Below are 19984 nucleotides of genomic sequence, written 5' to 3' on the forward strand. Positions count from 1 at the left end.
AGCGGTATATGTTAAGCAATAGGCTAAGGGCGAGAGCAAAGACACAGATGTCCAAAAATGTACTGCCACATTGGTTCTTTCAATAGGCATTTACTAAGAGTCTACTCTATGCCAAAAAAAAAAAAAAAAAAAGTTCTAAGCATTAGTGACATTAGTATCACAGTGCCGCTCCCTATCATGAAGGCCGTATTCTAAAGGGACACAATCAGAAACAGATAACTGCTAGGAACAGGAGATGGCAGAACGGAAAATGAAACTGGGTAAATGGATAGAAAGGAACAAAGTATGTGTGGGAGTGTATCTGTTCCTTGTCCCAAGTCAGAAGAGGCAGGACTAGGGATATGACTCAGGAGAAGAGCGCTTGCCCGGCAGGCACAGAGCCCTGGGTTTCACACCAAGCACTGTGCAGAACTGGGTGTGGCAGCCCAGACCTGTCGTTGCAGCTCCTGGGAGGTGAAGGCAAGAGCATCTGAGGTTGGAGTCATCCTCTGGAACACAGTACGTCTGAGGCCAACCCAGTCTACAAGATATCCTGTCTTAAAAGAAAGAATGACAAAGAGTAAGCCACAATGCATTCTTAAGGGTAACACTGAATTAAGTCTGGAAGGGTAAGAAATAATGTCTGGGTAGAGGGTTTAGTGGACAGTGTAACAAGGTTGTAAGGGGAACAGGCATGGTCAGATTACTGTATGTGGGCAATAAGATTACAGGCCTGGGAAAGCTGACTGTGGTCAGACACAAAAGGTCTTACATACTAAACTACAGAGCTAGAGTTTTTTTTCTCTAGCTAGTGGGGTACCAAGGAGGTTTAATAACAAAGTAAATAACAATAATAATGAACGGAGATGGATATATAATGTAATCCCTACACTCAGTAGGCTGGGGTAGGAAGATGGTGAACTTCAGACCAGCCTAAGCTTCATAAAATAATAACACAAATAATAAAATAAACCAAGAACTCTCATTAGAAAATCACACACACACACACACACACACACACACACACACACAGAGGGTAGCAGGGACAGCTTGGAATGTAGGGTCAGCATCTGCTTAGCATAAGAAAGGCCCAGGGGTTTTAACTCCCAGCACCAATAAAAGAACACAAAAGAAATAATGAATTCCCTTAAATGTATATGCAGATGACAAGCACATGAAAGGATATTCAACTTCATTAACCACCAAGGAAATGCAAACTAAGTACAACGGACATCACTACACACATGTCACAATCTAAAAACTAGGAGCAGAAACAGTCACCTGCTACTGACCGGGATGCTGAGACACTGGACTCCCCTACCCCCACTCATAAGGCACTGTTGGAAAAGCAATATAGCACCCTTGCTCTAGAAAAGAGTCAGACAATTTCTGTGTCGACAAGATGGTTCAGCTGGTCTAATGACCTGAGTCCAAGCCTGGCACCCACCAGTTTATATACACTGGTGGAAGGAGAGAGCCAATTACAAAGTTGGCTTCTACCCTCCACCAGCACACTATGGCATGTACTTACATTCCAACATACACACGATATACATACAATAATGAAAAAATTTTCAAAAAGGGGTTGATAATTTCTTATAAAACTGAATATTAATTGAATAAGTGCAATGTTAAGGCTTTATCCAAGGGAATGAAAATGCATATCAACAGGAAAACTTGAACCCAAATAAATGTTCATTACAGCTTTAGTTGCAAGAGCCGGACAGCAAAACCAGCCTGGGTATCACTTCACTCAGACACTCCCCAGTAATAATAATTTTTAAAAGAGGCCTATTGATAAGGTACAATTTGGGTGAACCTACAGAGAACCACGATGCATGAGAAAAGCCAATACCATAAAGATGTATCCCGCGTGGCACATTTTATATTCCATTGCTGGGTTGGCTGAAATGTTTTAAATGGATTAGCAGTTGCCAGGGATTGTGAAGAGTGGTAACAGAGGGGTGTGCGGCTTTAAAAAGGCAAGAACAGAATCTGGGGAAACTTAAATCTCGGGGAATTTATCAATGTCAATTTCCGGTTATGACATTTTCACAAGGTTGTATAAAATGTTACCACTAAGGGACCACGAAATATGCTCAGCTTATCTCTCTGTTGTTTCTTTGTTTCACTGGGGATGTGAGCCACAAGTACCACACAGCAAAAGCACAGCTGACGGACCACTAGACAGACTCACAGGAGTGTACAATCTAAACAGAAACCTGACTTGCAGAGCTTCGGGAAGACTTGTCTTTTGGATAGTCACTGTCAGTTCTGCAGAAATCTTGTGAAATCATGATGTTTCTCCCTTCCACAGTGGGATTCATCCCAAAACATCCCAGCGGTGTATAAATTATTTGCTGAGATAACCTCTTCCTGTATGGGCTGCTGGATGTCTTTTCCCACACCATGAAGTCCTGGTGTGTAAGTATTCACTTAACTAAACCTTTATTCTCATAGTCAAATCTACATATTCACTTAACTAAACCTTTATTCTCATAGTCAAATCTACATATTCACTTAACTAAACCTTTATTCTCATAGTCAAATCTACATAAAGTCAGTTCCCCACAATTATCCTTATTGACAGGACTGATTGACAAGAAAGCGGCCCTAAGCAGGAGGCACTGAGCAGAGAGACAGTATGTCTGCTCTTGCTGATACACAGGTCTGGGTGGCCCTAAATTCTTTAGCAGCAGGCTCAGGAAGGTGCAGTCTACTGGCCTTTGCTCTATCCTAACAAGCTATTAATATTCTGTGCTTACCTTCACCGTTCATTTGACACAAGGTCTTAGTCTAGGAAATCAACTGCTTGCACCTTTACCCCTAAAATAGACAGGAAAAAGTCCTTGGGTCCCTAACCCAGCCCCAGAGCAAGAGATTCCTTCTCACCTGGGTGCCAGCAGATACAGCACCAGGATGCTTAGCCTGAGGGGCAAGCTCCAGCCCAATCCTTCCAGAATCTGCCGGGGAGCGTCACAGTCACGCCCCTTCTGAGACACAAGGAGCCCACCTGTCAGTCTTTTGTCCATCCTGTTAGCCCTAAAAATGCATGCTTATGAACTACATGTGTATATAAACTGGAAACCTTGTGAAATGGGTAGGACAGCAAAAACCAGCGAAGAACAACGAGAAACATCAAAAGGAAAACATCAAGAGAGCGCTGGAGAGAGCATAGGAAGAATAAAAGAGTCATGATAAAAATGAATTATGTGAGCTACTTTATTTATTTACCCCCAGATATCTTAGCCAGTTTCCACCTGCTACAGCCATCCTTCTGAATTCTGAGAGGTTTAGTGGGGCTTTAGACCCCAACATAAACCTCAATACACTTGAATCTATAATTGTATCAATAAAAATTTCCGTGGACAACAATAAACCATTTCTAGAGGTTAAGAGATCCCTAATGTATGAATATAACAGGAGGCAATTCTATGTCTCTTGATATCCCAGTTTTTTTTTTGTTTTTGTTTGTTTGTTTGTTTGTTTTGAGAAAGGGTCTGACTTTCTAGTCCTAGCTGGCCTAGAACTTGATATGTAGATCAAGCTAACCTCAAATTCACAAAGACTTTGCATCTCAAGTGCTGGAATTAAAGGACTGTCTTAATTAATATCTACTAAAGTAAAAAATAAGCCAGGTGCAGTGATTCATTGTGAGTTCTACACACAGAGTTCCAGGCCATCCAGGGCTATATAGCGAGACCTGGTCTCAAAATGAAAGTTAAAAAAAAAAAAAATACATTTCACTATGAATTTCATTTATAAGTTACTATGAAAGTCCAACAAATAAAATCTAAAAATCCAACTGCATCCGATTAGCTAAGGGGGAGAGGGGACCACCTGGAAGTATTCCCATTAGCTAGTTAAAATGTCACTATGGTGTATTCCCATTAGCTAGTTAAAATGTCACTATGGTTCCCTGAGAACTCTGAAATCAACTGTCGCTGGACATCCAAGATGACTATCTGCAGACTGAGGACACGGGAGCTCCTCGGGCCCTTCCAAAGGCCAGAACAGCAGCTCATCACTGGTCCCTTTCCACCCTGCCTTAACACACGAAATGTGGGAGGACTAGAGGGGCAGGAAGTGAGTTACACAGGCAGTGAGACAACACACGTGTGTGTCTACACCAGCAGACTAAACACCGCAGGCCCCTGCTCACACGCCCTTCCACAGGAAACACCCTGACCACCAGGCTAGCAACCATGTGGCCATTTCTAGGTAGATTTTAATTTGGTTTAAATTGAGAAAACATTACAAATCCATTGAAACTCTGAATTACAGGATATTTTAAACTGAAATACAATTTGAGTACTTTCATGTACCTGTAGCTACCCTAATTGTATACCCAGCCTTATCCAGCTTACTTTAGAGAAACCTGTTACAACTAGCACGGTAATTAAAGTATGTATATAGTGTAGAAATACCCAAGAGGTGTGCTCAGAGGTAATTTAAATATGACTTACGGCAAGGATTTGCTTGAAATGAGACAAACTATGGTTACTTGAGCCTAGGCAGGATGAACTATGCCAAATGAAAAGGTACCATGAGACAGATGACTAAGTCCTCAACACACACCCTCCGAGATCAATCATGCCGATTTAACTTCTTAAGTCAGTTTCTACCTGATATGCCAAGGGGAGAAAAAGAAAGGAAAACAAACTATGTCAAGAAGTGGCATCTTAGTCATTGGCAAATGCAGCAAGGCCACGACGGGGCAAGGTTAGTGCCTATGTAGTAGCCATGGCAATAACGCCAGCAGTTCTGTCTAGGATCGTCTCTCCATCAGTCCCGACTGAACACACACCCGCGTCCAAGGCCCGGCTCTTAGACTTCTCAGGACCCAAAGCTCCAGAAAATGAAACAAAAATCTTTATTTTCTTTAAAAAAAAAAATCCTTAATTTTATCATACATTATTCACCGTTTGCCTCTCTGGGAGAAATACCTACCGTTTGTTTAAGCCCGCGTTTTCGTTAAGATAATAATGGCAGTGCTAGATAAAGGTATACATAACAGCTCTGAGTGCTACCATACGCCGGCCATGCTACTGCCTGGGAGGCTGAGGCAGGAGGGCCAAGAGTTCGAGGCCACGCTGGTCACATGATAAAGCCTTATCTCAAAAAGAAGAGGAGATATAATATTATAATCTTATTATATAATCTAGTCTTAGAAACTTATTTACTTCGGGGAACTCTACAGTGACTAACTTTAGTAAATGAGAGAACACTGGAGGATTGAAAAAGAATACCTGAAAGCATGAACGAGGAACATAAAACCAGAGATTTAAAAAGCCAATTCAAAAAAATAAAAATAAAAAGCCAATTCACCTTTAATCCCAGCACCCAAGAGGTAGAGGCAGAGGGATATCTGTGAGTTCAAGGTCAGCCCAGTCTACACAGCAAGTTCCAGGACAGTCAGGACTATTACACAGAGAAACCCTGTCTAAATGTTTTTTTTTAAACCAAGTATTACATGTCATGAATATCAGTCATGTGTGATGCTTTCCATGTCATCAATGACCACACTCAACCAGGAAATGACAGAAACCACCATTTACTTGCTTTGAGTGGTGGCCACCACTAAAGAGACCAAATGGAAATAATTCAGGTTCCAAAGTATGGAAACTCTTGCCTGACCATAAATATAGCAATCGCTGAGTTAGTTCTTCCTGCTTGAGGAATCTGGGTATTATGAATATTTTTGGAACAGGAATATTTTTTTCCTTTGCATCTCCTGGATAAAAGGTCCAAGTCCTCCACCAGTGTTAAACATAAAAAAATATCAAAACCATGGCTGACAGAGAAGAATATCAGGAAGATGTTACGATTGGAGTCAGTAAGCCACAGAACTCCTAGTTCAATAGCTGGTAATCTATGTACTGTCTGCATGTCCTTAGCAAGTTAATTAGTTTCCTCGGCTACAAAAGAAAAATGATAAGATCCATCTTGCAGAATAATAAGATCTTAGTGACACATGCAAGAGCTCCTAGCATAAGGCGTGGCCTATCAGAAATGACAGGGGCTACTCTGCTTACACACCATATAGGTAGCTGTTGGGGAGAGCGTTGCTAGGCTAGTCCCCGAGACTCTCTGGTTCTGACTTTAGGTAAGGCAGAGAAGTACTGGATTGAAGGAGTCAGACAGTATGAGGAAAGAGAGAGCTGTGGGCATTTGTTAGCAGCACCAGACAGATTCACATTTTTGAGCCAGGTTTGGTGGTATGCTGAGGTGGAGGCAGAAGGATGACTTGAGTCTAGGAGTCTCAGCCTGAGCAATGTAGTAAGACACCCTCTAACACTCCCCCAAACTGCACGCTGGAAGAGCCTGCTTAATTCAAACGTTCACCTCCCTGATTCATTTCAAACAGAGTCACACGATTCTGTGTTCCAGTGCAGCTGCGTGAGCCCTCCTCCTAACTAGATAATCAGCTGTGAGCCCCCCTCCTTAACTAGGTAATCACTGTATGAGCCCTCCTTCTAACTAGGTAATCACTGCGTGAGCCCTCTTCCTTAGCTAGGTAATCACTGCGTGAGCCCTCCTCCTAACTAGGTAATCACGTCTTTCACAACAGACCTGAGCTACGACACGAGTCAGTCTGAGTCTTCCCACCACGGGAATGAATGGAGCTATCTAGAGTCTGACTTTCTCTAGAAGGCTTCTACCAGTATGAGAAGGGGAAGGAAGTTTTGGAGCTCCAAGTTGAAGCCCTGTTCTTACAATTTCTCACCTTCCCGGTAGGGGAAAGTTAGTGAGTCTTGCTAAGGTTTTGATTAATCAATGAGTGAAGAGGCCACAGAGGTTTTGTATCCTTCAGTTATAAAGCGTAATGTCTATGTGTATATTTAACCTAAAACTACTAAATGGTATAATCATTTGTTTCAAACTACTTGATTTGGGGGAGAAAAAAAAAAAGGACTCTTCAATAGTTTCCTTATCCCCAAACTCCTGACAGACTAAGACCGGTACTGGATTTGTAGATGAGTCTCCCCCCTCCCTTCTGGTCCCTCCTAAGGCCTAATGTGAGTGGTTGAACTGAATGTCCCCTCCTCTTTAGCCATGTGTGTGTGTGTGTGTGTCTGTGTGTCTGTGTGTGTGTGTGTAATGGGGGGGGGGGGTCCATACATCCGAAGACTAGGAAGAAGGCAGGGTGGAGGGAATCATTCCTTCTGGGCCCAGTTCCTGGACTTGGATGTGCAGCTGCCAAACCATCACAAATTCAGAATTACTTAGATCTAGAAAGGCCCAGTAAGTCTATAATTCTTCATAATTTCTCAGATGATATCAGGATATGTCCCAGCATGACCACCTATATAAATATTATCAAGAGGCAGCTCTGACAAAATAAATGATCTAAGGAAAACACATTATGTTTTCAACTGAATCCACATGAGCTAAAAGTTGAACAAGCAGCAGCTACATCATTTTTGAACATAAAAAGATTAAAGGCACCTGTTTTTCTTTTCCTTTTAATTCAAATATTCAGAGATAACTCATTGCCTTTGTTCAGTATTTATTATTTAACCTTTCCTGTAGCAGAAACCCAAACACGTGACGAATAGGAGACTGGATCTAGTAAGTGGACTCGAAGGCTGGGGCTCCAGCCGCCGATCTAGCTGCAGTTCCATCATCGCTCGTGTTCATAAAACCACTCTAACAAGACTCAGCTTCTTTATAAACGGGTACAACGACACTCCAGTGGAACCACCCTCAAGTGGAACCAACGGGAATCTACGCAAACAAAAAATTCTGAGTAACTGGGAAAGGTAACTTCGGGGGACAGCTGTGCTTCCTGGAAATCACGTCCTGACACTTCTTCACCTCACTGTCAGGCCATGCAGTCAGGCCTGGTTTTGCAACTTCTGCAACATATTATCTCTGACAATGTCAAGACCAATTACAAATACTGCTTCTCCTACAGAGTCACAAACAAAAAGACCTGAGGCGGATTCCACCACCAAAGCAATGTCTCCTTACCACCAAGAAAATAGTAGGCAGTTCCTTTTTACTTTCTCTGTTTGTCTGTCTCTCTTTCTTCTCGAAACAGGGTCTCACTTATAACCCAGGCTGACCTTGAACTCAGCTCCCAATCTTCTGCGCTTTGGTTACAGGAATATGCCACAATGCTCAGCTTTCAACTTATTTGAAATTCAGTTGGTAATTCTTCATTTCCACAAACCAAAATAAGCTGTGATGTACACTGTTTTCTGTAACTATAGTTCTTGAGGTAGAGTGTCACATAAGCCCAGGTAAACTTGGAACTTGTTAAGTAGTCAAAGATGACCTTGAACTTCTGACCCATTCCTGTCTACGCCAGGAGTGTTGTTGGAATCACGGTAGTGACCACCACGACAATTTTTATGCAGTGCCGGGGATTGAAACTAGGGTCTGTGCTAGACAAACACTTTACTAACTGAGCTACAACTCAAGGACCTAGCTTTCCAATTTTCTTAAATCCAGACACTGAGAGCACATGTGTATGCCCAGTACAGAGGAAACTGAGGCAGGAAGATGGCTGTGAGTTTAAGGCCAATCTGAGCTCTCACAGTGGAATGCCAGGCCAGCCAGAACTACAAAGCAAGGCCCTGCTCAACAGTACTCCCCTCCAAAAAGGCATTAACACAAATGGGCTAATATAAACACCATACTTCCTTAATCCAAAAGGACTCCCTCTAACAAATGTGCCTCTGTGATTCCAGGGAAAAGACGACAAGATTTCAGAATCGCCTGCAAGAGCACAGAAAGCTTACAAAAGTCAGTTGTTCTTAAGACTTCCCGAAAGGGGAAAACACTCATCCTGTTCTGAACAAACAGGCCCCTGGATCTGAAATTCCCCCAAACACCTAAGGACCTCCAGGCCAAGGTCACCTTCCCCACTTCTACTCAAGTAGTGATTTCCTCCTACACACAAACCTACCAGGAGACCTAGATTTCACAAGTTCAGAATGATCATTTCTCTAATTCTGACTTCTGACTTCAGTCCTGGGGAAGTGTTCCCAAAATGAACTTGCGCACAAGGTAGAAGTGCCAGTGACCAGGTTTCTTTCTTTGCTTCCCCTCTCCAAGTATTTGTAAAAAAAAAAAAATTTTTTTTGAGGCATGGCCTCTATAGCTCAGACTAGATAGTGTAGGACAACTCAGAACTCAAGGCTCAAGGTTCCTAAGTATTGGAATTACAGGCCTGCCCAGCTTGCATCTGTAATCCTTTTAAGGTGCTGAAAGGGAAAGATAAGCAGACAATTGATCAACATGTGAATGGACCAAATCTATTAAAGATGCTTGCAACTCAGAAGGGATTTTTAGAGTAGGAGAGGTGGCTCAGTGGTTACATTCACTCTTACAGAGGACCCAGGTTCAATTCCCTCCACCCCTATGGTGGGTTATAACCATCTGTAACTCCAGTTCCAGATCTGATGTCATCTTCTGACTTTCATAGGTATCAAGCACGCACATGATAAACATACAAGCATACATACATACATACATACATACATACATAAATACATGCATACATACTTAGATATATACATACAGGCAAAATGTTCACACACAACATAAAATTAAAAATCTGAAAATTAAAAGTTTTTTAAAAGGCATGACAGGAAAATGAATATGTAATTTGAAAGAAATGCAATGGGGAGTGACAGAAAATAAGTCTGTGGCACTAACAAACTGAGAAATCACACCCTTGACTCTTGAGTAACTGCGCATTAGAGGCAGAATAGGCTAATGTGTGCCATTTATTGACAAATAAACTAAGAAAGGTAGCATTATAATTTCTCAGCAAAATATTTAGTTTTCCACTGTTGAGTTTGTTTAGTTCTTTTTTTCTTAATTTACGTGTTTGTCTGACTGTATGCCACACATGTACACGTGCCCACAGAGGCCAAAAGAGGATGCCCAACCCCTGGAGCAGGAGTTACAGGCAGCAGCAAGCAATCTGACATAGGTCCTAGGAACTGAACTCTCATACCTCTGAGCAGGAAGTACTCTTAACTGCTGAGCCTTCCCTCTAGCTCCCCATGGCTCAGTTTGTCACTGAAAAACATAAAAGGCTGGAGAGATGGGTCAGTGGGTAACGCTTGCCACACAAGCTACGGGACCTGGGTTCAAATCCCTAGACCTCACAGAAAGTGGCACAGTAATGGACTCATCTGGAATCCCGAGGTGTTCCCATGCTGACACAGGTTTAGGTAACAGAAACAGGAGACCCTCTGGAACCTCGCAGGCCCACCAGCCTCAGGTTCACTAGCATTGAAAAACCTGCAGCTCCTGATCCAAAATGTGGAAGGTGAGAAATGGGACCAGAGGTTGTCCTCTGACTTCCACATGTGTACATACCATGATGCCTCAGATACTAGTACCATGTGAGCAACACACACACACACTTGCACATGTGTAGGGGGAGTTCCTTAAATTTCCAGCTAAATCATGCTTCTAAAAGTGTTAAAAATATGCTGAGTGTGATGATGTTATAGACCCACAATCTCAGAGCTCAAGAGGCTCAGGCAGAAAGATCTTGAGTTTGAGGCCGGCCTGGACTACATAATGAGACCCTGCCTCGAAAGAAGCCTTAGACACCCAACTAGTCGAAAGGAAGTATTTGATAAAATATGAATTTATCTACTCTGACAGAAAAAAAAAGAACAAAGAAATATGGTTGACTAAGATTGCATTATTTACTAATTCCTAATGTTTACTCTCATGGAAAAGGAAATGTTGACTGGGAAGGGACAAAATCCAACTCTTCCAGACACAGTGTCAGATATAGGCTAAGTATGTAAACAAACGGATTTGCCAAAACTGTGTGACTAGGAAACACAGAGTTAAAGAGGCATACAAATATTTGATATTTCCTGATACTAAAAATAATTCACAGGAAAGGGCTGCTGTTGAGATAGCCGGTGTCCCACCCCAACCTTCTAGTTGGGCATGACAACATAGAAGTTGCTCATGAGTGCATTTAGTTTGTCATCTATTCATTTATTGTTTAATCACGTTATTAAAATTCAACAATACCACCAGACGGTATTTACAGTGCAGATGCCCTGGGAAGCTATTGGGCAGTGTATTGGGCCCATTCCCATGTTAATATGGAGAGAGAAAAAAAACAACCATAGTATTCAGTCTTCGTCAGGTATGAAGTTATATAGGTTAATGAAAAAGAAGTGATTCTTTTTAAAAAAGATTTATTTATTTTTATGTGCATTGGTGTTTTGCCAGGATGTATGTCCATGTGAGGGGCCAGATCCCCTGGCACTGAAGTTACAGACGGTGGTGAGCTGCCATGTGGGCGCTGAGAATGGAAACTGGGTCCTCTGGAAGAATAGTGGGTGCTCTCAACTACTTATCCACCTCTCCAAATTATTCTTAAATCTGTTTTGTTTATTTCTAATTCATTTTCTGGAAGGCCAAAATATAAATGCTAACTTGTTGAGCCTGGGACTTCCGGGCAGCTTCAAGGAACAATTCACATTTCTAACCCTACCTCTGCTTCAGTCTGCCCCGTCTGCCTTGGAAGCCCCACTAAGATGCCTTTTTCTATGGCTATAAAAACATAATCCATCAGCTCCCGAACGCCAAGTCTGAGCCTGCTACCTTCAAAAACCGCTGGATCACGTGTTTCCACATCTGTCACGCTGGCTCTGTTTCTACTGTCCTAAGGACTGAACCTGGGATCTCATGCATGCTAAGCAAGTACTGCACCAATGAGCTGCACCCCAGCCCAACGTGATCCTCGACACTCGGTTAGACTGTGCGACTTTCAATAAAAATAGCATGCACTCTAATGACCTGTTGCCTCACTGGGAGGCGTGCCTTACCAGGGAACACTCATCTCCACTTTGAATGTACACATGCTTAATATCCATTTAAAAAGTAACAGAGGGCCTTGCTTAGGAAGACCCAATTGCCATCGTTTTTTTAAGTGCCTATAAAACAAACCAAAATATCACAAGAAAAGTTGGAATGTCTCCAGGTAAGAAAGCTTTCTTCTCAGACTCAAGACATCTTCTTAAGTTTCAAAGGGAGATAATAACAATTGATTGTTATGACTTTGCAGATTATGCTACAGTTGAGTAACATCAATGACCTAAGCTATAACCTTCCTTATGAAACCAAGCTTCCTAAACAAAAGCAGTAGTGGAAAACTAGCCATCTGGACCCAGGGGGACAGAGATGGATGTCACCTGCTATCATCTCGGGGTTGTGGCACACTGAAACGCTTTGGGGGGGAGGTTTTACCCCAGCCCTGAGTGCTGAGCCAAACCCATAATCCTAGCACCCCAGAATTCCATGGGTAGGAAGATGCTTTGGCAGGAAAGGGGCAAGCTTGAGGCCAGCCTGTGCTATATAGCTCTAGGCTATCCTGGACTAAAATCCTGTCTCAAAAACAAACAAACAAAATAAACCAAACAACTGCCCCAAACGTTAGAACATTCCAGAGTGACTCACACATCCTCCTTCCGATGAAATTACTCTTTAGACACAAAGACAAATGGTGACACATGTGGCTTATGTATTCAGAAGTCCCCTTCCTCCCTCCTTCCTATCATCCTTCCCATCCTGGAGCTTCCCAGCGCCTCTCTTGACCCTCTTCCCTTCCCTCTAATTACCATTCAACTCCGCTGGCAGTCAGAAAAGCTCAGTTTGCAGAGGTAAAGGCAGGGAAAAGAGAAGGGACAGACATTATAAGAGGGAAGGGAGTAAAGAAACCCTCTGCTTACTAAGCAGTCACCCCACCCTTCCCTCCTTAACTCAGAGTGCTTTAACAAGGGCCCTCCTAGACACTCAACTCTGCGCCCTAATTTCCTCATTCTTCGTCATTCCACCACAACGCCTACAGGGCCACCAGCTATTCCTCTGACGTAAGGGGTCTTCAAGCCCACCCAGGACAATGCTCCAAGCCCAGCCACAGCTTGCATCTCAAAGGCTCACAGGGAAATGTCAAGAAAGTTCACCTGGGCCGGGCAGTAGGAAGCACAACTTTGGAAGGCAGGCAGGTCTCTGCGAGTTCAAGGCCAGCCTTGTCTACAGAGTGAGTTCCACAACAGTCAGGGCTACAGGGATTAACTACAGGGGTTAACTCTCAGTTTGAGTTGGGGATTAAACCCTTTACCTCCCTTCCAACACCATACTTTGAGGAAAACAATGAGTTGCAAATATTCAGATTTATGAAATATGAAATACCCGTGTTGTAAAGAAGGTGCCCATGGGATACCTCCGAGTTAACCAAATAGATTTACTTATTTATTTGCTTAACTATCCAGACTCCAGAGCCAGTGACACTCTAACCCAGAGCCCTGGAGAAGACCCAGAGTCCCTTCCCTGAGGGCTGAGACACTGTTAAAGCCTTTCCTGATGACTTGCAAAGAAAATGTTACCGCGCTAGGCAAGTAAGCATTGGACTGCTGAACTACAGGCCGGGCCAGGATCCTGCATTTTGAATGAATTATTCCAAGGCACGGGTCTCCATTTTCAGCAGACAGACCTACCCTCAAGATTTCCACTCAACGTCTTAGCTCTCGGTCTCTCATTTACCCCCTTTCGCATTGCCAGGGTCTTCCTGGTTGGAGCCTTGCATTGTGCTCTCTCTGATTGGTCAACTCTTGGGCTTGAGTCTGACTCTATGGCTGAAAGCTACAGGTTAGGCTGCCACAGTTTAGGTTTCTTGAAGTCCACTGAAGACTCCCTGTGCATGGCTTAAACAAAACTCTCTGTGGAACACGAACTTCAAGATCAGAAGAGGCCCACCCTTCACCAGGCCGTGCGTGACAGCCTCTGGACCATCCAGTGCCCCCTTGGCTTCCTGGGGTCTCCAGGAAGAGCCCTCCTTAGGAATGCCTGACCAGCTACACTGGTTGGCGGCCTACATTAGTCCCTCCAAAAGCATCCCCTCAAGCCAACAGCAGACCAGACAAACGAGTTCCAGAAGCAAAGAACCCATATCAGAGATAGAGGTAAACCCTCAGGACTCAAATCCAGCCAACAGGGAACAAGCCCCAAGGGTCAAGCCTCCCATTATAAGAAAAAAAATTATCATAAACAAGAACAGCAGTGTATCTAAAGAAACAAATCAAATTCATCACACACATGTGCATACATACACATGCATACGTAATATACAAAATTGGTTAAAAATACCAATAAAGTTGCTTCATGGCAGAATATCACACATTTGAAAACAGATAAATTCTTCAAATAGTTCTGTCAACTTTATGCTAAGGAAGAGGTTTTTGCTTACATACTAACATTTAGGAATAGACATGTAAAAAAATTGGAGTCAGCTGAGAAAAAATAGGCAAGGGAATTAAAAAGCCTTTTACAGGTAAAAAGAGGAAAGGTAAAGGAGATGATAAAGAAAAATACCATGCGAGCACCTGAAAATTAACATAACTCAAGGCAATCTGCTTCACTTGAGGTTCCAGTTTGTTGGACAATTTTATTTATTTAGCTCACCCACTAACTCACACCCCCTCCTTTGGAAGCCCACTATGTGCTCAGTATGCTTCTACAAGTCTCCTTTTCAGACTTGAGATCTCAAGGCCCATGTTTGCAGCCTGAGGATAATCTGAAGACTTCACAATACAAAAGAAACACTGCAAACACAAGGCAAAGGCTACTCTGCAACCACGGAGGGAGAAGGAAGGTGGTGTTTATTTCCTGTGCTTCTTTTCGTTCCTTCTTGGCCTGTGCCCACTCCACACCACAGAGCCTACTGGGCTCCTTGTTTGCCCTTATATATAGAATAAAGAGAGAGAGCCAGAACTCTTCGGGGCACTTAAAACTGAAGGCATTTTCTTCAGTAGTGTAGCCAGCTCACTGTTAAGGTGTCTATGTGCCAGTAAATAACCCCCATTCACTCAAACTCATTCAAGCAACGACAATTAAATTTAATAGGTCCCACACAAACAAAGTCCGCACAGATCAAAAGGACACGTAAATAATGTTGGGGGGGGACTTGTTGGGAAGAAAAAAGGGGTCAGTGGAAGTGGGGAGGGATAAGGGAGAGCTATGGGGGTGAAAACGACAAAGCACATTATGGACATGTATGAACTTGCCAAAGATTAATAAATACTTTTTACAAAGCTAAACATAGAACATCAGGTGCACCAATAAGCAATACGCCGTGAGTCAGACTGAGATACAAAATGCAAGGACAGCACCGGATAATAGGCAGTTTAGTAGGAAGCAAACACTTCCTGCTACCACCTCCGTGAAGCCGGGGACGGGAAGCTGAGCCGCTGAGGAGGAGTACAATGGCAGTGAGAGAGATAGGATGGATAGTACGCACACGAAAGGAGGATGACAACAGTCCCCTGAGCTTCCCCGTGATTGCCTGAGGTCAGCAAGTAAAGTACACGCTTGAGGAGAGGCAAAATCTAGAGTATTCCAACAATGGCACCTTATATAAATGCATGGATTTCATAACTTCGTAACCCTCACCGAATGAACCAATTTCCTGCCTGCGGCTCTGCATTGGTGCATGGGGATCCTGGGGCTCTATCTAGGCCACCCTTGCAGCAGTCACATCGCTGCTATTCCAAGCCTTTGGACTGGCTATGAAAGTAGGTATTATAAGCTTGCCTTGCAATTGTACGACAGATGGAGTCTGAACACAGAACTGCTTTCATCTCCCCTCTCTCAATCCGTAAGTGACTTTCCTCTCTGCTGTCCTCTATCACGGAGTGGTTGAAGGCTAATTACCACGGCGCACACCAAAGTGCAGGTCTAGCTGACACCTACGCATTACCTGGAAGGCGGATGTCTAGGATCAAGTTGCAGCTGGCCATCTGGAGCGTCGTAGGGCTCTTGTACTTCGTATAGATTTGCGTCCGTGTCCTCCACACTGCTAGAAGTCTGCCACCCCAACTCTGGAGCCTTTCCTCCAGCCAGCATGAAGGGCAAATTTTCATACTCGGGAATCTCCTCATAGTGGCGGACGTTTTCATACTCCGGTGCGCAGTCCCTTGTACTGGCGGAGTCCCTGGAGAGCATCTGGTCATCCAGAGACTCAGCTCTCTGACCATTGGCTGCTCTGGTCTGACCCCGAGATTTCCCCTTTGGAGACCCGAGGCTACAGTTTTCTGCAGAATACGCCTTGCTGGGTTTACTTCTCTTTTCTTCTCCTATCACCAAACCTTGCCAATCACTTTCTAGCCCTTTCGGCTCTCTACTGAGCAGAGGTCCTGCAGTGGCATCCACTGGCTGGCAGCTTTTTGACCTAAACTTCTGAAAGTCACTCTTTATGAAGCCAATGGACAGTTTCACATTAATCAACTTTTTAAAGGAAGTTTTCTTTGGAGGGTCTTTGCAAGGTTTATCACACCTGTCCGTATCCACAGCAGATAGCGACTTTGCTCTTGGCTTGGTTAGGGAACTAGCAGGCTCATTATTTAAGGATAAAGTGACGCGCTTCAAGGACTCTGGGCTCCCTGGAAAAGGTAAAATGGGATGAGGTAACTTCCACACTGGCTTTTCTGAAGTTGGGTTGGGCATGTCAGAGGATGACAGGGATACACCACGGTTGGAGGGGCCCAACGGTTGAGGGTGATTTCTTTGTAGACCTTTCTCTGAATTTGTTGCTCTGCTTGACGAATAAGAATTTTTTTCTACGTGTTCCTCAGAAGCAGCCTTCTTAAGCAGCCCCGCAGCGGGCAGGCTGTGTCTCTGAGGTTTTTTGGGAACAACTCTAGAGGAAGATTCCTTTTGTACTTGAGGAACAGACAATTCCACGTTACAGGTAGTTGGCGGGTGTTCAGTGCAGGACAACTGGGCTTGCTTAGGCAAGCTCGGAGACTGAGTACTGCATTGTAAACTAACCTCTCTCTCCAGGGCAGGTAACCTTCCAGCACCACCTTCTGCTGTGCTGTCAGGTCTCAAAACGGAGTCTGCATCTGAAGAAGGCGCCGCTTTTTCAGAGGAAGACCTTTCCTGACATACAGCTTTCTGGGAGCTGACTGAGTCTTGTCTGTCACTCTTGGGATCGCTAGTCAATGCCCTTTTATTTGCTGCCTTCACTTTGTCCACTTGTCCCTGGTTATACAAAACATTCTGATGAAGAACACTGACTTGATTGTTTTTCAAACTATCTTCAAGGAGACAAGAAGAGCCATTGTTTGAATTCTCTGGCTCTTCGGCGCTTTCACTGGGAGTATCTACACACTTCTGGCGAAGCAGGCGAGCAGCGTGTGTCTTTCTGGGCTTGGGAATTGGAAACTTTGAGGTATGAGGTAATAAGTGAATTTCTAAAGGACCAAGATCTGTGACGTCCGGCTTCTTACTAGTTCCATTGGGAGGCGTCTTTTTGTCATCTAGTTCACAGGACTCGGAGTGACTGCTGCTCTTAGCGCCCCCAGCTTCACAAGTCTCCAGGTTCTGAGATTCGTCCCTAGGGGGCTGTGGGTGGCAGCTGTGATGAGCAGGAACTTTTTCAAAGCAGGACAGGGAAGGGGGCAGATCTGCCAGGTCAATTCTGATCTGTCTGCTGCAACTGTAGTCCCCATTTATTTCTGTGTTGGGGGGAGACCTGTGCTTCTTCGGGGTGCCACGGGGTGATTGCTGCTGTGTTAAAACCTCTTTGAGCTTCTCTTCTAAGACGCCTGCCTTTAAAATAACTCCGCTCTGGCTCCGGCCCTTTTCACCACTCGAATCCCACCTAGTCCTCCTCTTTGCAGTTAAAGAGGACTCACTGTTTTTACTATTCTCTAAATTTTCTTTCATTCCCAGAGGCTCTAGAACGAGCTGCTTTGCACACAGACTTCCTCTATTCCCAGGCTCACGAGTACACGCAGAACTGCAGGAACACGTTGGTAAAATATAATCACTGTGTGCATCCCCGACATCTTTGCAATTAAATGTGTCAGTGCTCTCCGGTAATTCTGGCTCCCGCTCCTCCAGGTTCAAAGGGGGTTTCTTTGAGGGTGATGGCTTGATGTCTTGAACAGCTGAGTTTGTCAGGGCTTTTGGTTTTGGTGCAATGGCTGGTTTGGTTTTCTTTGTTAACCGTGGAGCACTAGCATTTCCGATGTCCGGTTTGGGTGCAATGGGAGGGGGAGATGGCCTGCTATTTGTCCCCACTAACTTTGGCTTGGGAGCCAATGGTGGCTTCTTAAGTTCTAGAAAGGAAAATATAATAATTAGACCTAAGAGGATATAAAAAATGCATACCATTTTTCTGTTTTTATTTGTTTTCTGTCGCAAGGTCTTGCTATGCAGTCCTGGCTGGCTTGGTCTCTACAACACAGCTCAGCCTGGTCTCAAACTCACAGCCATACTTCCTCATGCTGAGATTACAGGCATGCACTCCCACGCTTGCTGAATGAAATTTTTTTAAACAATATGACCTTTCTGACTTCTCAGAAAATTAGGAAGCAACCTTCCTCAATACCACTTTTGGGTATATATCTAAAGGATGTGCAATCGTGACACAAGGACATGTGCTCAACTATGTTTATAGCAACATTGTTTGTCATAGCCAGAACCTGGAAACAACCTAAATGCCCCTCGACCAAAGAATGGATAAGAAAAATGTATACATTTACACAACGGAGTACTACACAGCAGAAAAAAAAATAATAGCTTGAAATTTGCAGGCAAATGGATGGAGCTAGAAAACATCATTTTGAGTGAGGTAACCCAGACCCAGAAAGATAATTATCATATGTACTCACTTATAAGTGGTTTTTAAGCATAAAGCAAAGAAAACCAGCCTACAATTCATAATCCCAGAGAACCTAGACTACAATGAGGACCCTAAGAGAGACTTACATGAATCGAATCTACATGGGAAGTAGAAAAAAGACAAGATCTCCTGAGGAAATTGGGAGCATGGGGACCTTGGGAGAAGGCTGAAGGGGAGGGGAGAGTAAGAGAGGTGAGCAGAGAAAAATGTATAACTCAATAAAATGAATAAAAAACTGACCTTTCATTTTACTAAGCAGATTATATTATCTTACAGAGTCAATATTATTCTTGAAAATTCTTGAAATTGTCCTTAAGTTCTAGTGTAACACAACTTTAGACAGACTGTATATTTTTGAGTTAATCCACCACAGATCTTCCTCTAACTTTGACATTAATTAAATCACTGGCTTTTACTTAGTGACTCTATATAGTCTTGCCAGCTCATCCACTGGGTTTAAGAGTTCCCCACAGTATGCATATTCCTGACATAAATCAGCAGCGCTGGTCAGCAAGACAGGCAAGATCCGTGTAATGGCCTGTTATAAAGACTGTCTACCTGACAGAACCCCCAAAACATTCTGTAAAATGAATGTGGAAACCAGACATTTTTCTACCCTAAAAAGACTGAAAGTGAATTCTTTGGTATTAATTGATGTTTACAAAGAGGTGGTATTTCTCTGTCCAAGGACCAATTGGGAATTTCATGAAATTTCTTCATAGAGCTTTGACATGCCCAGGCCTGGCTCCAGATCAAACAACTGGAGAGTATCTGAACAAACAATCTGTACATCTGTATTTCTTTCATTTCCCATGGGTGACTGACTAAGTCTTTCATCCTTCACCAGTAAGTGCCACGTGTTTGTGTGGTGTTCCTTTGAGCAAGGGTCTCATTGTATAAGCCAGGTGGGTGTCAGGCTACATCCCTCAGCTGTAGCGTCCTGGGTGCTGGAATTGCGGTCTGCACCATCAAGCCCAACATTAAAGGATGACCACAAGTTCTGGTGTGGCAACTCTTCCTCAAGTGTTCCATCAACACCTATTCTACAGTGCTGCATTTGTGCAGGCCGGCTCTCAGCCTACAGGAACTTGACAACAGCCTTACACAAAGGACCATACTAAAGGAGCTAGAGAGAGGACTGTGTGGCTCAGAGTACTTTCAGTTCAATCATGAGGGGCAGAGTTCAGTTCCAGCAACCAAGTTCACAACAACCTGTAACTCCAGCTCAAAAGGATGTGACGCCCTCTTCTGGCCTTCACAGGCACATGCACTCACATCTGAACATACGCCCAAATAGACACACATATAAACAAAACAAAATAATTC

The 19984-nt window shown here is 43.6% G+C and overlaps 1 protein-coding gene across 1 annotated transcript in view; it reads right to left on the minus strand.

Annotated features, from left to right (window-relative positions):
• Fgd6 (FYVE, RhoGEF and PH domain containing 6) overlaps positions 1-19984 on the minus strand; it is a 112913-nt gene that overhangs the window by 86832 nt on the left and 6097 nt on the right. Inside the window, exon 2 of the mRNA XM_050145625.1 lies at positions 15728-18092. Within this exon, the coding sequence (XP_050001582.1) occupies positions 15728-18092 (2365 nt within the window). The remainder of the gene's footprint in view (positions 1-15727; positions 18093-19984) is intronic.

The sequence above is a fragment of the Alexandromys fortis genome, unplaced genomic scaffold (assembly GCF_014885135.2).
Source record: "Alexandromys fortis isolate MF-2015 unplaced genomic scaffold, M_Fortis_MF-2015_v1.1 scaffold_50, whole genome shotgun sequence".
In the NCBI taxonomy this organism is placed as follows: domain Eukaryota; kingdom Metazoa; phylum Chordata; class Mammalia; order Rodentia; family Cricetidae; genus Alexandromys; species Alexandromys fortis.